The sequence below is a fragment of the Schistocerca nitens genome, chromosome 1, assembly GCF_023898315.1.
Source record: "Schistocerca nitens isolate TAMUIC-IGC-003100 chromosome 1, iqSchNite1.1, whole genome shotgun sequence".
Classification (NCBI taxonomy): domain Eukaryota; kingdom Metazoa; phylum Arthropoda; class Insecta; order Orthoptera; family Acrididae; genus Schistocerca; species Schistocerca nitens.
Window position 1 is genome coordinate 1,268,996,301 of NC_064614.1, and position 19,830 is coordinate 1,269,016,130.

At 38.4% G+C, this 19,830-nt stretch overlaps 1 protein-coding gene across 5 annotated transcripts in view; it reads right to left on the reverse strand.

Moving 5' to 3' along the window:
- The window catches only part of LOC126202029 (cytochrome c oxidase assembly protein COX15 homolog), a 93,919-nt gene that overhangs the window by 70,607 nt on the left and 3,482 nt on the right, over positions 1-19,830 (reverse strand). For 3 of the 5 annotated variants that reach the window (XM_049936831.1, XM_049936834.1, XM_049936830.1), the window contains exons 2-3: positions 615-746; positions 467-526 (exon numbers count right to left, since the gene is read on the reverse strand). In XM_049936831.1, coding sequence (XP_049792788.1) covers positions 467-526; positions 615-692 — 138 coding nt within the window. In that variant the 5' untranslated portion in view covers positions 693-746. Of the gene's footprint in view, positions 1-466; positions 527-614; positions 750-19,830 lie in introns of all 5 variants that reach the window. The other 2 variants (XM_049936833.1, XM_049936832.1) reach the window with 1 other exon arrangement.

Genomic DNA, 19,830 nt, shown 5'->3' on the forward strand with positions numbered 1-19,830 from the left:
GAGCGAGATCAAAAAACACGTATGTAACAGAAAAGCATTTGCATTTATGCGTAGTTGTGAGGCCAAAAATGTAATAATTCATCATAATTTGAAACTTCTATCTCTTCTTTTGAAACTACAGGAAATAAGAACACGTATCCAGAAACCCTGCAATGTTTGCTGGACATGTGGAGCAAACATGAGAAGAGAAAAGTGTGTATATTCCTTAGTCAACATTATCAAATTTGGTGAAAATTCAGGAAAACTGCGGGATTGGAAGATTCATGGAACTGTTTGTACTGTTGCCTTATAATTAAGGAAAATTAAGTTTTGGGTAACAACAATCAACTGTGTAAAAGTGATTTACGTGCGTTGAACAAAATTATATTAACAGTCAACTATGTCGAAGTGATTTATGCGAATTGAACAAAATTGTGTTACTGTCATACTAGTAAATTGAATAACAGAAAAAAAAGACGCCACTTACCCTATGAGCTGTCAATGAAACTTGTTGTTTCAGTGAACTGAATCCATTTCTTAGAATGTACTGTAAAACAAGACAAATAAATATCATAATTATTAAGAAGATAAAATCAATATTCTCCATAAACTAATGTTAAAAGTACATAACTTACCTTGCTGGAAAGACCTAAGGGGTAGGCTGAGCAGAGGGACGAAACAGTTTTGAAGCAGTTCTTTGAAAGTAGTAACATTTTCACTATGTGTCACCTCAAAATCAAAATTCAAAGCAATGCTGTTACTCTTTTCTGCTGAAAGAAAATCATAAAAATGGGAAAAATAAAGAATATTAGTTTTCTTCAATTCATAGAAGAACAAAGCATAAAAATATGATGTTTTATGGGTGTCTCAAAGCAAAGCAGTTCTTCACAAAGTAAATAATTGCTAAAGCAGTAGTCTGGGCAACAAACAATCCAGTAACATTCTTGCTATGCATAAATAACCTCCTATCTCGTTTCTCTCTTTGGTATAACCCTGCGCAGGGGCATAGTGGCATCATGTGGTCAGAGCCTTGCTAATCTGCCTCCACAGAGCTCTGTCTTGGGCATTGTGACTTGCTTGCTGCAAGCCCATCCTGGTCAAGCTCTTAATCTGGTTTATCCAGGGTAATGGTGCACATCCTCAAGGTCTTCAGCTGTTGACTTTTCCCTCTATCATTGTTCTTTTCATTGCCTTTTGCCAATGTGAGCAAAATTTTTTAACAAATTTTGGTTGAGAAGATGATCTAGAGCTTTCTCAGGATCGATTCACTACTTCGATGTGCTGTCCATGGAATTCAAAGTAATCTTTTATAGCACTACATTTCCACAGCATGAATCCTACGATGATCCAAAACCCTTCATCATCCAACTTCCTGCTGCATAGCTCATGATAGGGGAGATTAGAGCCAGATGAAGGTGAGCTCTGTCTTGACAGTGACAGAGGCATCCTTCCAGTTGTGAGCAAGTTTTGCTGTTGAATTTCTCACAGTCAAAATGCACCCATGGATCTCAGGCTCACAATCTCCAGTATCAGTGACAAGAGACCCCAGATACTCAAACTGGCTGATGACCTCATAACCAGCAATATCTGTGATATCAGGTCTGTTGTCATTAGGACAATCTGCAATCATCACATTGGTCTTTTTATTGTTGATTTCAAGACCTTATTCTTGCTTCATTTAGCCAACCTTCACATGACGGTTTTCAGCTGATGCTCATCTGTTGCAATTTTCAGAGTGTCACCCGCCTACTTGAGACTATTGATTTTTCTGCCGCTGACAATAATGCCACATCGTACCATTCTTCAAGAACATCTCTTATAATGTGCTCACTATATGCACTGAACAATGGTGGAGAGAGAATGCATCCTTGTCTTATGCCAGCATTAGTAGGAAAATATATGAGGTGTTACCGATTCTTACTGTCGCTATGTTCGAAAAGTACAGTTGCCGTATCAGGTATACTAGGTGTCTCGGCGTATCCATGTCAATGAAGATAGTCCACAGCTTTGACTATTTCATCTTGTTGAAAGCTTTCTTGTAATCCATGAAACACATGAACATTTTGGTATTATATTTTCCTACCTTCTCAATGAGCTGTCAGACATTTAGGATCTTCTCATGAGTTCCATTGCATGGAATAAATCCAGTTTGTTCAGCTGATAATTGTGGACGTAAGAAGGGCTTCGGCCTCTCATTCAATATAGTGAGCATCACTTTACTGCATGGGAAATAAAGGCTACTGTTCTACAGTTTGTATACTCAATTGGAGAATCTTTCTTGAATTGTGGTACGAAAATGGAGAGGCACCATTGATCCAGTCAATTTGCAAACATCCAGATCTTTTGACATAACCTATGTGCGATGCCCACACCCATGTTAGCCACGTTTTCTTAGGACTTCAGCAGTAATTCCAACCTGGCCTGGTACCCTCTGATTCTACAACTTTTTCAGTGCATGTTCCACTTCTGTCTAAGAATCGCTGGTTCAGTGTCAGTTGTGCTCTGGTTGGTTGAGTGTCCTCAGCAAACAGGTTGATGCAGTATTCACTCCACACTTTAGCAATACCTTTTGCATCTGTGATGATATTCCCTTAGTTGTCTTTAATAACCTGAGTCCTGAGTGAAAACTCCCACACCCGTGCCAAGCACTTCACCTTGTCATATAGTACCGAGCTGTGGTTCTCTGTTGCACTGAGTTTGAGCTCTACGCAAATTTTGTTAATTTGATCATTTTTGTCTTTCCTACAAGTATGTTTAATATCATTATTCACTTTTTCCATAATTTGTTCTCATTGTCCTGGATCTATGACTGTAAGCCGTATGTTAAGTTGCCTTTCAATCAAAGCCAAAGTTTCATTTAACATCTAGTGTTATCACTACACTGTGGTGTTCATCTTTGGGATTTTGTTTATTACACCTGTTATCTATCTTCCCGCTCTCATTCAAGCTATGTTGCAATTTCTCTCTAGGTCAGGAAGTCCAATTCTTCAAAGTACTTCTTGGAATATAACTGGGTCAGCTGCTGCCAGCCTTTTCAACTTCATTTCAGCCACTGGTTTATTCAGCTTAATTCTGATGTAGGCCCACAGTAGATGGTGATCAGATCTGCATTTGACACTAGTTTCACCAGAAAGTTAGTTTACTTTCATACATCCATTCACTAATGTCATATGAGATAATATTTTGAGGTTATTCCACAAGTAAAACAAATAGTACTCATTCTACAGAAACCGGATAGTATCTGTTGTATATCTTTGAACCTAATGTAGGAAACAGATTAAAAAATAATAAATAAACTTATATATTACTGCCTATGTATTAACACTCTCAACCAGTTGCACAAGCTTCCTACTGCAATCTATAAATAAATGGAACACGACAAAAAGACTGTTTACATACACCATGAACTAATTAATGGGACAATGATGCACATGCTTATTTCCTGTAGTACTAAAATTATGACAATTCTGAATGAAATTGGAATACTGAGCATTTTAAACTTTGTGTGCATTTTTCATAGTGTCACTAACTTTTCAGGTATGAAAATGCTACCTTTCTTATTGCTTATTTCATTTAATGCTAGCTACATAATTGTAAGAATCATAGTTTAATTTCCAAATTACACATCTGTTCCATGCATTCTCTAATTGTCTACTCAATTAAAGCTGTCATACATTCGCTCAAATCTGACTCACAACGAAGAACACTAATACATAGATACTGCAGCAGGTCTCCTTCGTGGATAGATCTGTGCTGTCCCTTTAATCCTTCAGTAACATTTAACTTGTTGTTTCCCACTTCAACCAATGCAATTTGAAAGTAATTACATTGGATATCACTATAAATAGTTACTCCACAGGCTTGATCAATTTGATATTCTGTACATGTCGTTCACATATTGTCCTGACATATTTTCATTCAATAATGTCATATGGAATACTATTCTGGTGTAGATCATCTTTAAAGAAAAAAGTCTTTATCGCTCACAAAAGTGCTGTAAGAATACATGTGGTGCTCACCCTCAACCTTCTTGTAGACATCTGCTTAAGGAGTTAGGCATTCTGACTACTGCTTTCACAGTATATTTAGTCCCACATAATGTTTGTTGTAAATAAACCACTCCAGTTCAAAAGGAACAATGATATAACATTAGAATAGCAGACAGAAAAATGACATTCATTTCTACACATTAAGGTTGACTACTGCACAAAAATGGGTGCACAATGCTGTAACTAAAATTTTGTCCATTCACCTGGAGATACAGAATGTCTGAGAGACAGCAAAGTAAAATTTGAAAACAAACTGAAAATGTTTTGTAATGTGTAAAAATGTGGTGGGTAGGAATTACTAACTCACATCTGTATATTTAATAATAATAATAATAATAATAATAATAATAATAATAATAATGATAAATTACATTATCTCATAAAGTTTCAGCATGTATCCATATTTACAAATTAATTTACAATGTGAATGTAAAATGACTCGTTCCACAACATTATGATTTACTGTGCAAATTATAAATGGAACGTCAAACTAAGTAACGAAGCTTCATTTGTATACCACTTGGCTATTGGGCAGCAGTGTCAGACTTCCTAGTGAACTTAAAAGTAATCCACTTATATTTCTCAATAATATTTCCATGATGGGCACAAGTAAAACAACTCATTTCAAAGCAGTGAAGTTCAAAATTAATATTGTTTGTGTGAAAGTGAAGTGTCATTTCTATTACCTTTTACAGGGGCAGACACTTTTTCGTGGTGTCTTCCCATTCACAAATGCACAAGATTTGTCTGTCAATGAGACCTTCCATACACAAGTCCAATAGACATCACTGTCTGGAAAATGATAAAGACTCCCTCCAATAACGCACATGTTGACACTCTCTCTCCCCAAAGAGACTTTACATCTATTTCCTACAGTATTTCATCACATGTTTGCATTTCATAGATGGAGTCAATCCATACAAATACTACTGAGTACGTATTTCAAGCAGCACCCTCCGTCGAAGTCTTGAGAGTTTCGCATTACCAAACCTCCAGCCTACATGATCATAATTGACAATGCATGATGTAGTAGTAGCAGTAGTAGTAGTAGTAGTAGTAGGGTAGTGGCAGCACCATAATATTTTTATTAATCCTTGGATCATTTTTACAAGGATTCTGGCCATGCATGATATTACAGTTTAAGAACAAAAAACAAAGTACATAGTCACAGATCTAGTTTGACAAGGATGAGACAGGTGAGGCTACGGCCTTATACTAGGAGCCACACTGGCAGCTGCCTGAAGTAATTTAGGAACACCATGGACAACTTAAATCAGGCTGGCTGGATTGGAACTAGACCCTCTATCCCCTCAAATGCAGGACCAGTTTGTTTAAAACTGATCAAACTATTTGGTTTATCCTAGTGTACAACAGTGTCGTTTCATCATCTTTCAAAGAAATTACCTCATTACGTAAAAAGCTAGTTCTATACCATCCATTCACTTGGAACACATTTTAGACACATCATTTCATAATGTACTTTAACACTATGCACAATATCAGCTGTAACAAGTTTATTCCTTGCACAAAAAAAAAGGAGTTTGAGTTGTATGTGCAACGCGGTCCACAAGCATGATACATTACCTGAATGTAGAGGGTAGCCGATTAAACACACATACTTGGGTTGCAGTCAGTGAAATGTCTACATCACAAAATCAGGTGTTATGAAAACAATAGTTAAACAGTGTAGTCACTGTATGTAGTAGTAGTTTTATATTTATTCTTTCTTAGTAAATGCAATTTCGGTCTAGATCTTGTTCCATGGTGATGAGCATGAGCTGTAATTATCATGGTTAATTTTGATGTGTGTAACACACTGGTAAATGTATTCATATGGTGTAGTTAAAATCATTAATGTTTTGAGCAAATATATACAAAGAGCCTCATTACTATTTTTGTTGTTATCCTTATGGTTCTTTTATGTGCACTGAAAACTATGTTCTATTTCATGTATTTGTTTCTCAGAAAAGAATTCCTTTGCTAAGAAGTGACTATGCATAAAAATAGTTTTATCTGAAAGGCACTGGCTGTTACACACTTCTGGCAGAACTGTAAGGATATAAAATGGTTACAACAATCCGTTTGAAAATATCTTTTGGTACTCAGGCCATTTCAACATACAATAATCATTCCTAGAAATTTTGTTTTTGTTATGTAGTCTATAGATGTATCACCTACATTTATGTTTCCAGTAATAGTTTTCCTCTTGAAACTGAAATTCATTTATTTGTTTTCTTTATGTTCAATGTAGCTTAACTGCATATTCACCAACGGTAAACAAAGGTTTCCTTTGCTTTCACTGAGAGTTCTCTCATTTTTTCAGCAACGATAATGCTGCTGTCACCAGTAACGAAAACTTTTCCTCCATGATTAACACTATTGAAAAAGTCAATGATACGTATCAGGAGCAGTAATGGCTAATATTATATCGCAAGAAATTACTATCTTAATGTGTTTTGGTTCTGAGAACTGTTTCACTGGAGCTTTATTTTGTACCCTATCTGTTATGCATGATCAGAACTAGTCGTTAGCTATAGCTATTACTCTTGCTGGTTATAGCCTATTTAGCAGAATCTCGTGGTCAACACTATCAAAAGCCTTAAACAAATCTAATAATATATGCTTGCAAAACACTCATCCTTATAAAGAGCACTTAGTACTGCTTTTGTAAATTCTACTATGGCAGATTCTGTACTTCTATTACAGTGCACTTAGAATTTATTAATCAACTCATTAATTTGTGTTTCACAACTGATTCATTTATTTTTCAGAATGACGACAATGCAGAATTTGGCCTGTAGTGTTTTCTTTCTTTAGCGTTTCCTTTAACAGAGGGCCAACTCTTGGCTGTTTTTAATACCCTAGAAAATTACTTGATGCAAATTCATTTATTATGTTTGTATGGCAGCTTGTATGCTCCACATCCACCGTTTCAGCACACAGATGGATACTTCATCTACGCCTGCTGATACTTGATGTTTTGGTTTTTGTACAGTTTTACTAACTTCATGCACTGTGGTTGGTAATAACATTGTTGTAGAAAAGACATTTTTAATGTTTAACGCCAAAGCTAATGTTTATTTACTTGCTGCCTAGCTTCTGGCTTTGCTTATTTTCACAAACCACCTATTACAGAGAACAAAATTTGTTATAGTGAATGTGGTTAATAAAGGTATCAGTGAATAAAATGGTTCATGTAGTAACTACTTTTGTATTTGTAATTAGGGAATGGTTGGTGTGGACAGTTCTACTTGTGTCAACACACTTAAATCTATCTGGTATTTATGTTAAAAGATGTCAAAGATGTATGTGGCTTGTTAAGATGGGCAAAGCCTGAAACTTATCAGTCAATAAATAAACAGTAACATTGGTGTTAAACATTAAAAGTGTCACAAGAAGTTTGTATAAAAATGCCTTCAGTCACAATTTTCTTTCATTTATTAAATTACGCAATGCATTTCCACCCTGTGGGTTCATCTTCAGGTGCAAATTATCAAACATTTGCTCTTTGAATGAAGTGAAAAGTATTTTCCTATAGTGAGAAATGAGACACTAAGTTTCAATATTTTCGTGAATCAAGTGCGGAAATATGAGAGAAACAAGGGGGGGGGGGGGGGGGGACAGTAAAAAACTCAACAAACAAACAAGTAAGAATATACGAATGCATGGTCGCACTGTGATATGAATTATTAAAACATTCTTGGGCTTCCAGTCGCACCAGGAGGTTAAAACCCATGAGCTTTCAACTGATCTGTCCTCTGCCATTGTCAAGTAGTTAATGACTGCCATGTTGCCATGGCCTCACCATCACACAGATGCACTGTTGGCTGTGATGGCCCTGGTGTCCTCTTCTTTGCCAACTGTGGTAACGTTTACATCCAACACGCATTGCGACCGCTTCAACCTCGGGATGGTTGGGTCCCAGGTTGTGCTGAGCTGCAACAGGAGTCCTTGTTGATGGTGTTTTCAGATATTTCTGTCTAGTGCTTCTTTTATGATGCACCCCACAATTTCTAAGTCCTCATAATGACAGATGTTTCATTAGACAGTACAGGTGTAAGCACCTCTTGTGTTCAGTCTGGCATTGATCCACATTGTGTAGTTTGGCAGACATTGTAGCAGCTGTACCAAAATAGCTACAATCACTGTCAGGTATCACAGGCTATTTCTTGTGCGACACGCAGGAAAAACACCACCAAAGATATGAACAAGAAACTTGCAGTCTTGCCTTTCTGTGGCACAGTGTCGGGAAACATTAGCCGGCTCCTGAAGAAACACATCATCTCATCAGTGTTCAGGCCCCCAGCAAAAATGGCCTAGTGTAGATATAAAAATAATCTGAAAACACCTCCAACATGGATGGTCGTTTGCAGTTCAACACAGACCAAGACCAGGCCATCCCAATGTTGAAGCGAGCGTGATGGATGCAGGACAAAAACATTACTGCAGTTGGCAAAGAAGAGTGAACCTGTGATGTCACAGTCGGCACTGCAGCTATGTAACACTGAGGCCACAGCAACAAATCAGTCATTTACCACTTGACAATGGTGTAGGAGAGCTCGGTCGAAAGTTCATGGGTTTTTAACCGCTCGATGAGGCTGGAAGCCAGAGAAGACCTTAGTACAAAGAAGAAAATTTTTAATGTTTTGAGGTCAGCATATGTTAGTTTATTCATTCTGTCATTGCGCAACTCATCACTCTGGGCACACATTTTTACCTTTGGCTTCAACGTGCAGTGCATGTGCTGTGCAATACCCAATTTTTCAAAGTGGTGTAAACTGAAAGCTTTTGTGTCTTCCTGGAAACACCTTTTGAAATTTCTGCCTGTTTTCCCTATATATTAGGCAGGACAACTAAGACGTGTTACTTTATACCCTCCAATGCTGTTGAATTTATGGTTATCTGTTTTTATGTGGCATACTAGTAAGCGTGATGACTTATTATTGGAGAATGCAACTGTCACATTGGTTTTATTGAACAGCTTTGCAATTTTTTGTGATATGGCACCTAGGCATGGGATGCTGGGAAATATTTTCTCTTCTTTATTAGTGTGGCAATTTGTTGTCTTATTTTTGTGTATTTGTGTGTCCAAATTATCAATTGTTTTGGCCATGCAGCCATTGTTTATTGCAATATTTTTTATTGTCATTAAAGATTTACCATTGATTTCATGTATAAGTTTATGAAAAGTTCTTCATAAATAATAAGACTTAAAAGCGGCTACTGAACCTTGAACAACTGGATGGAGCAGAGCTGTTGTATTTTTAAGAGGATACTCAATCTCTACACTGCCAGATAATTCAGATAAGCTAACTGGGTGCAGAGTGTTATCCAAAATTAACATGCTTAAGGTATTGTCCTTCAAATACTGTTTTTACTTCTGGACATAAGTAATTTTGGATCTCCAAATGAGTGGCAATTCTTCAGTACATTAATCCTCACATGTTGATCAGACAAATCTAGCAGCATGTCTCTCAATTGCTTAGATGTCTTCCTTTTAATCCAGCCTGGTGGGGATCCCAAACGCAACAGCAGGGGTCAAGAATGTGTCACACTAATGGCCTATACATTATATCCTTTAGAGAGGAGCTACACTTTCTTAAAATTCTCTCAGTAAACCAAAGTCTACAATCTGCCTCACCCACTACCAGCCTTATGTACCCATTATATTTTATATCACAGTGCAACATTTGATATTACAGTGCAACATTACACCTAGATATTTAATCATCATGACTGTGTCAAGTGACACACCATCAATATCATATTCAAACTTTCTAGGGTTGTTTTTACTACTAATTTGCTTTAACCGGATTTTTCTACATTTAGAGCAAGCTGTCATTCGTCACACCAAACAACAATTCTGTTCATGTCATCCGGTATCTCCCCACTGTCACACAATGACACTTTCCTGTACACTATAATCTCATCAGCAATCACAGACTGTTGCTCAGCCTATTCATCAGATCATTTATGTATACAAGCAACAAGGGCAGTCCTATCATCCTTCCCTCGGGCATTCCTGATGATAACCATGTCTCTGATGAACACTTGCCATCCAGAACAATATACTGGGTTCATTGTTTAAGAAGTCTTTGAGCCACTCACATATCTGAGAACCTACACTGTATGCTTAGACCTTTGTGAACAGTCTGCAGCGGGGCACTGTGGCAAAGACCTTTTGGCAATCTACAGTCTACAAGCATGGAATCTACCTGTTACTCATAATCCATGGTTCACAGGATATTATGTGAGAAAAGGAGGCAAACTGAGTTTTGCATTATAAGTCCGTGCTGATTTGTGCACAGATGCTTTTCTGCCTCAAGGAAATTTATTATGTAGGGACTTGGAATATGCTCAACAATTCTGCAGTAACCCATTATTAAGGATAAGTAAGAGGTTTTGAAAAAAAAAACATTAATGTAATACAACTGTGTTGCAATTGCTTGGACAGAAAAATGAAATTACATTAGACACTAAGTATAGGCAAAACAAAAGACGTACTTCGCAGTAGGAGTTAAGTTTGGACGTAATTTAAGTTAAGAAAATACTTTTGTGCACATACAGAAGCATTATACTTAATGACAACTGAAACTTAACACTGGTGGATGGCTGTAGTGAGACAGATGACCAAGGAAAGCAAGAATTATAGCACTATTCTCCAAATGAAAATATTAACTTTATAAGATAGCAGTAGATAAAGACTTTTACACACTAAGGGATATACTGCAATTATTTAAAAACACACAACTAAAGTAAAGTACTTGAATTTGTCATAAGATTGTTGGTCTAAGTGAGAAAATATATGGTGTTACATATCACTCAGGAAATGTAATGTGCAACACTATGTTTGCCTTTTCAACAAATGACACTCACACTGAATAAAACAATACATTACATTATTGTACAGGAGAGCAAGACTGCTGTGTGAATTTATTATTTATCTTGTCAATGGACAGCACGTCTTCAAGGTTGATCGGTGATCACAGTAACTTCACAAGATGAAGAACCTGTGTGGGTGTGATATAGACATTCCATGTATCGCCGACTTCTGCTGGAGAAGTGGGCCTTCCCTTGAATAAGTGCCAAAACAGAACAATGACAAGTACAGACTATAAAGAGTTTTTCTTATCATCCCCAGTCTCCTCTGAGCCGGGGTTCTGGGTGCCTTCCGAACTCTACTGCTTTTCCTTGCCCTTCTTCCTTCCCCTTCAATCCTTCTGCCAGAAGGAGCCACTGGCTCCGAAGGCTTGCATACATGAAACCTTTTTTTAGAGGGATGTTGTCCTGCCACTGCTTGGTAAGTAGATTTTTTATCTATCCAATCACATTACACTATACAGATTTTGTAAGACAAATGAATACTATACTGTATTTACAATTATGATCTGTCACTTAGAACTTTTAGTTTACATTCTGAAGTATGACACTGTTGGTAGTGTTTTCCAAGAATCAAATATTTGTTATAGTAAGATTATTGTATCGAATTTGAAGTGTGTGTGTGTGTGTGTGTGTGTGTGTGTGTGTGTGTGTGTGTGTGTGTGTGTGTGTTGTTCAGAAAGTAAGTTATGACTGATATGACTGCCAATTGTTAATACAATGTTTTCCACTGATTAACATATTTCAAGCACATCTGAACCATATTTGACTAGGTATTTGTATCTGTTCACTGGTCTGGCTTAATTGAAGACCAACGTCTTGTGTGATATCATTACATCATCAAGCTGACGATTGATCAAAGAGTGTTTCTTGTGGAGTATGTGTCCCGCAACGCAGACAAGTTTACCTCAGCATTAGAAGCTGCATCTGCAGAAAAGTTCCCAGGAGTGAAGATGCCTAACCGCAATGCTGTGTACGGAATCTCATCATCGAGTTTTGAAAGACCGGAAGCGTTCACAATGCTCCAAAATCAGGCAGGCCATCCACATCCGAAGAGAAGGTGGTGGAGCTGCAAGACACAATCCTGCCAAGTCTACATCTACATCCATACTGCGCAAGCCACCTGTCGGTGTGTGGCGAAGGGTACCCTGAGTACCTCTATCGGTTCTCCCTTCTATTCTAGTCTCGTATTGTTCGTGGAAAGAAAGATTGTCTGTATGCTTCTGTGTGGATACTGTAACAAAGCGCGCTGCTCTCCGTTGGATCTTCTCTATCTCTTCTATCAACCCTATCTGGTACAGATCCCACACCGCTGAGCAGTATTCAAGCAGTGGGCGAACAAACGTACTGTAACCTACTTCCTTTGTTTTCGGATTGCATTTCCTTAGGATTCTTCCAATGAATCTCAGTCTGGCATCTGCTTTACCGACGATCAACTTTATATGATCATTCCATTTTAAATCACTCCTAATGCCTACTCCCAGATAATTTATAGAATTAACTGCTTCCAGTTGCTGACTTGCTATTTTGTAGCTAAATGATAAGGGATCTATCTTTCTATGTATTCGCAGCACATTACACTTGTCAACATTGAGATTCAATTGCCATTCCCTGCACCATGCGTCAATTCGCTGCAGATTCTCCTGCATTGTTACAACCTCTCGATACACCACAGCATCATCTGCAAAAAGCCTCAGTGAACTTCCGATGTCATCTACCAGGTCATTTATGTATATTGTGAACAGCAACTGTCCCATGACACTGCCCTGTGGCACACCTGAAATCACTCTTACTTCAGAAGACTTCTCTCCATTGAAAATGACATGCTGCGTTCTGTTATCTAGGAACTCCTCAATCCAATCACACAATTGGTCTGATAGTCCATGTGCTCTTACTTTGTTCATTAAACGACTGTGTGGAACTGTATCGAACGCCTTGCGGAAGTCAAGAAACACGGCATCTACCTGTGAACCGGTGTCTATGGCCCTCTGAGTCTCGTGGACGAATAGCGCAAGCTGGGTTTCACATGACCGTCTTTTTCGAAACCCATGCTGATTCCTACAGAGTAGATTTACTGATCGACATTAGAGATATAGGTCTATAGTTCTGCACATCTGTTCGACATCCCTTTTTGAAAACGGGAATGACCTGTGCCCTTTTCCAATCCTTTGGAATGCTACGCTCTTCTAGAAACCTATGGTACACCGCTGCAAGAAAGGGGGGGGGGGGGGGGCAAGTTCCTTCGCGTACTCTGTGTAAAATAGAACTGGTATCCCATCAGGTCCAGCGGCCTTTCCTCTTTTGAGTGATTTTAATTGTTTCTCTATCCCTCTGTCGTCTATTTCGATATCTACCATTTTGTCATCTGTGCGACAATCTAGAGAAGGAACTACAGTGCAGTCTTCCTCTGTGAAACAGCTTTGGAAAAAGACATTTAGTATTTCGGCCTTTAGTCTGTCATCCTCTGTTTCAGTACCATTTTGGTCACAAAGTGTCTGGACATTTTGTTTTGATCCACCTACCGCTTTGACATAAGACCAGAATTTCTTAGGATTTTCTGCCAAGTCAGTACATAGAACTTTACTTTCGAATTCATTGAACGCCTCTCGCATAGCCCTCCTCACACTACATTTCGCTTTGGGTAATTTTTGTTTGTCTGCAAGGCTTTGGCTATGTTTATGTTTGCTGTGAAGTTCCCTTTGCTTCCGCAGCAGTTTTCTAACTCGGTTGTTGTACCACGGTGGCTCTTTTCCATCTCTTACGATCTTGCTTGGCACATACTCATCTAACGCATATTGTACGATGGTTTTGAACTTTGTCCACTGATCCTCAACACTATCTGTACTTGAGACAAAACTTTTGTGTTGAGCCGTCAGGTACTCTGTAATCTGCCTTTTGTCACTTTTGCTAAACATAAAAAATTTTCCTACCTTTTTTAATATTTCTATTTACGGCTGAAATCATTGATGCCATTATGTTTTATGATCGCTGATTCCCTGTTCTGCGTTAACTGTTTCAAATAGTTCGGGTCTGTTTGCCACCAGAAGGTCTAATATGTTATCGCCACGAGTCGGTTCTCTGTTTAACTGCTGAAGGTAGTTTTCAGATAAAGCGCTTAAAAAAATTTCACTGGATTCTTTGTCCCTGCCACCCCTTATGAACGTTTGAGTCTCCCAGTCTATATCCGGCAAATTAAAATCTCCGCCCAGAACTATAACATGGTGGGGAAATCTACTCGAAATATTTTCCAAATTATCCTTCAGGTGCTCAGCCACAACAGCTGCTGAGCCAGGGGGCCTATAAAGACATCCAATTACCATGTCTGAGCCTGCTTTAACCGTGACCTTCACCCAAATCATTTCACATTTCGGATCTCCGTCAATTTCCTTCGATACTATTGCACTTCTTATCGCTATAAACACGCCTCCTCCTTCACTGTCCAGCCTGTCTCTGCGGTATACATTCCAATCTGAGTTTAGGATTTCATTACTGTTTACGTCTGGTTTCAGCCAACTTTCTGTCCCTAGTACCATATGGGTGTTGTGACCGTTTATTAATGAGAGCAGTTCTGGGACCTTTCTATAAACGCTCCTGCAGTTTACTATTAGCACATTAATATTGTTATTCCCTGTTGCATTTTGCCTACTCCTACCTTGCCGCGTCTCAGGAGGCGTCTTGTCGGGCCTAGGGAGGGAATTCTCTAACCTAAAAAACCCCAATGTGCACTCCACACGTACTCCGCTACCCTTGTAGATGCTTCAGGTGTGTAGTGCACGCCTGACCTATTCAGGGGGACCCTACATTTCTCCACCCGATAGCAGAGGTCGAGAAATTGGCACCCCAGATCTCCGCAGAATCGTCTGAGCCTCTGGTTTAAGCCTTCCACTCGGCTCCAAACCAGAGGACCGCGATCGGTTCTGGGAACGATACTACAAATAGTTAGCTCTGATTCCACCCCGCGAGCGAGGCTTTCCGCCTTCACCAAAGAAATCAGTTAGACAACTAGCTGAGCAGACCCATGTGTCCATGGGTTCCACTCACAAGATTCTAAGTAAGTCACTGTCCATGAATCTGTACAAAATCTTGGTCGTACATGAGCTGAGAGACACCCATCACTCGGTGCGTGTGAACTTTTGCAACTGGTTTCTGTCCTTCCTGTAGGACAATGGTGAGGGGATTCTTGACACAACGTTTTTCACGGACGAGGTGTGGTTTCACCTCTCCGGTTACGTGAATAGCCAGAATAGTCATCTGTGGACTTCGGAGAATCTATGTAAATTTAAGGTATCTGCACTGCATGACCAAAAGGTTGGTGTTTGGTGCGCCGTGACTCAAAAACACATCACTGGGACCGATCTTACTTCAGGACATCATAAATGCAGATCGGCACTGCACCTGCATCCCGGAGCCCTTCCTAGGTGAACTGAATGAGGACAAAATTGAGAATGCCTGGTTCCAACAGAATGGGGCAATTGCACATACTGCCCACAAGGCGATGAACACTATAAAGGACACCTTCGGTGACCACATCATCTCTCGAGGACTCTGACCTCAACATTCACCCAACTTGGCTCCACCGAATTACTTCCTATAGGGTATGTTGAAGGGAAAGGCCTATGAAGGCAATCCGCATACCATACAAGAATTCCAAGCTGCACACGTCACATCGGAACATCAGTCCCAATGTTCTGTTCAACATCTTCAAAAACATGCAGAAATGTGTGCAACTGTGACTTCAAGTTCAAGTGGATCACTACCAGCATCTCTTATAACTTCCATGATCTTAATACGGTAGGTTATGAACTGCATAGTTACTTAATGAACACCCTGAATATGAGACATGTTGCTATATTATTTCAAAGACAGTAGATGTGGTATTATGTAATTATTTCCCAGCATCTACTGCAGAATACAGTGACGAAGTTCGAAACTGATTTATCCACAGTCTACTAAGCAGCTGACAAATAGTAGTAAATATTTTAGTAGTAACTGCTTGAAGCAAACTTCAACTGTGAAATATTAAGGGAACAGTGCACATAGTTGTTGCAAGAAAAATGATGGCAGTATGTAAAGAGTTCCCTTTCAGGAACAGAGCCTTCCATGTGTGCATAACATCACTCATGCTGCTGATGGGTGTCTTTGTGCCCAAACACAATTGGAGTCCTCCACTGTACTGCGTCAGAAATATTAGACTAGTTGACTACAGTTGACTGTAGTCAACTAGTCTAATATTTCTGACGCAGTACAGTACAATGGACTGTAGTCAACTAGTCTAATATTTCTGACGCAGTACAGTACAATGGACTGTAGTCAACTAGTCTAATATTTCTGACGCAGTACAGTGGACTGTAGTCAACTAGTCTAATATTTCTGACGCAGTACAGTGGAGGACTCCAATTGTGTTTGGGCACAAAGACACCCATCAGCAGTGATGTTACGCACACATGGAAGACTCTGTTCCTGAAAGGGAACTCTTTACATACTGCCATCATTTTTCTTGCAACAAATTCACAGTTGAAGTTTGCATTCCATGTCAAATCAACACACTTTAAATCAAAGTTTTACCTCATCCTCTTTGATTTTGCTGAAAGTTGGTATACTTATAGTGGGTGCTGAAACTAAGAAAAATACCAAATTTCAATTTTTTACCTCAAACCATTCCTGAAATATGGTCATGTAAACTTTTCAAAAACCAGCCAAAAATGTATGAACGTACGTTTTTTAAATTGCCCTAGAAGCTGCCCTAATTGAGCTAGAGAACTGGGAAAGGTGTCATTTTGCAGCATTTTTCATGCTCTTTCCAGTGATAGACCAAAAAACATAGCTTCTAATTAATAACCTTTTACAAAATGGTAATTAATATTTTGATTTAATTTTTTTACAAAAAGTACATAATAGAAAATTTGCAAAATATTTCCATAAATGCTTCATACTGTTGTAAATCACATGTCAAAATATAAATGTGGGATGATGATGGGTTCATTGTTAAAAAAAATTATTCCGGACTCTTGTTTTTCACTAACGGCCCTAGTTTGACCAAACTGACCTTTACGGTAGTACGTCAGTAGAAGACCGTATACATAGGGCTTGATGTCTGTACAATAATTCAGAGACTGGAGCCATTGTTGAGATGATGTAGTCTGCATTGTTACCTTCTAAGGCTTTTTGTGCATACAACATTATTGTGCACTGTGGTTTTGGAGCAAATCAATTGTTACCTCTGTGTTGACCAGTCTGTATCTATTATATTTAATAGTTCATTTTCAAGTAAATCTATACATTGAAGGACAGTTTATAAGTGGTTTTTGTATAAATATGGAACCAAGTAAAAAGTGCAGTGCTGTAAGAGTGCAGTGTTGTAATCCATTGAAGAAGTCAAATCATTTTATTAGAGACAGAAAAAAAATGAGAAATGTCACAACATGGATGCCCAAATTATTTCCTCAAATATCAAGTGGTGCCAAGATTTGTGATAAATGTAGGAAAGATGTAACCAAATTGAAAAATACGCCAGAGCCCATCAGTGATGAAAGTGTTGAAGAAGAATCTTCTGGATCAGAGATAATTATCCGAGACCAAGACCCTGACTTCACTCCAACTTCAGTAGCTGGTAAAACATTTAACACAACACTTCAAAAACTAGGTGAGCCCCAATTGACCAGAGAAAACAAACATCTAGGTATTACGCCAAATCAAAAGTGAAGAAAATCTCATCAATGACATGTAAACTTTTTGTTGTTCCTGAAACTTCTTCGTCAGATACTAATGAATCCGTTCTGGAAGATCTTAAAAGAAACTTTAAAAATTCTATAAGTAGAGCAAAAAAACTAATGATTCTTACAAGTTTACCTGAAAAGTGGAGTGTCAGGAAAATAATGAGGGAAGTTAATGCTCCTAATTACATTGTTCGGCAGTCCAAAAAAATTTTGAAAGAGAAAGGATTCATGGAAGGTCCAAACCCAAAACCAGGGAAGTGTTTACCAACAGAAACTGTCAAAACTGTACATTCATTTTATGAAAATGATGAAGTTAGCAGGGCAATGCCAGGTATTAAAGATTGTGTGACAATTACAGAAACAAGTGGAAATAAAACAAAAATATCAAAAAAGACTTATTTTGTGTAACCTTAAAGAAGCTTACAAGCATTTTAAAGACAAGTTTCCTAACATAAAAATAGATTTCTCTAAATTTGCTGAGTTGAGACCAAAACATTGTGTATTAGCTGGCCGGAGTGGCGCACACACTGTTTGTGTGTGCACAACTCCCCAAAACATAAAATTAATGATAGAAAATGCCAAACTAAATACAGCAACAAACAGCAGCTTAAACAATTATAAGCAGTCCATAGCAAAAATGCTTTGCAACCCATCATCAGTTGATTCCAACATGGGAAACTGTGAATACTGCCCAGGAGAAACTGTCATATGTAAAATTTTAAGAGACTCTTTTCATGAAAACTTAATTGAACAAGTTCAGTTCCAACAGTGGATGTCAGTTGACCGATGTAATCTGGAAATTGTTCAGAAACCTTCTGAAGAATTCATAGATTTATTTTGTTGTAAGATGTCGACTTTGAGTCGGTATGACTTCATTGCCAAGCAACTACGAACATTCCTCAACTTCACAAGAGAAAACCTTATGGAATCTGAATTTGTTGTCATATGTGATTTTTCAGAAAATTATAGTATAGTTCTACAGGATGAAGTTCAGAGTTTCTACTGGACAAGACAACAGATTACCATTCATCCTTTTGTTATATATTACAAACAGGAAGACAAAATTGAGCATATGAGCTTTGTCATTGTTTCTGATTGCCTGGAGCACAATACAACTGCGGTTTACACCTTTCAAAAGAAGCTAATTTCATATCTAACAAATAAATTTCAAAAGATTCCAAAAAAGATCTACTATTATTCTGACGGTTCTGCCGCTCAGTATAAAAATAAGAAAAACTTCCTGAACCTCTGCCTTCATGAGGAAGACTTCATCATAAAAGCTGAGTGGCACTTTTCAGCCACAGCACATGGGAAAGGGCCTTGTGATGGAGTAGGGGATTCAGTAAAGAGACTGGCAGCTCATGCAAGTTTGCAAAGGCCATACCAAAATCAGATCCAAACCACACGAGATCTATTTGAGTGGGCAGTAGATAATATCACAAATGTCGATTTTGCATATTCCACTCAAGAAGACTACGCTGCTTCAGAAATATTCTTATAAAGCTGACTTGAAGAGGCATTGACAATCAAAGGAACACAGCAATTTCACGCTTTCATTTCAACACTACATCAAAATTAATAGTCAAATAGTTCTCATGTGATATGCAGAGTTGGGAGAGGGAAGTAACTACATCACCAGACAAACTGAAGTTACAAGATGTATCAGGCTATGTCACCACTGAATATGGCAGAAACTGGTGGCTTGGGTACATTTTAGAAAAAAACGAAGAACTTTATGAAGTGAAAATAACTCTTCTTCATCCATGTGGACCAGCTAAGTCATTCTCTTATCCTGCACATGCAGATGTCCTGTGGGTGTCAGTTGTGGATGTTCTCACAAAAGTGAATCCATTTACTCCGACAGGGAGAACATACATTCTTAATGAAAGTGATGTAAACCAAACCCAGTCAGCTTTATTAAAATGTAATATGTGAAGTTCCAAGACAATTTATTGGGAAACTGCTTTCAGCTCAAAACTTAATTTTTGTCTCAGGTTAGTGTTAATGTATATTTTATAGAAAGTTGTTTCAAAATTATTGTTAGTGACTATTGTGTTAAATTTAGCTATGTACAGATACCTGTTACTCAAAAAGGGTCGACAGAAGCGTCCGATCCCACGCGTTGGCTTTGACCCGTGACGTAAGGGTGTTGTCGTGTGTGACGTCATGACGGCGCGGAGTTTGGTTTGTGAGTGTGCCGTGTTTGT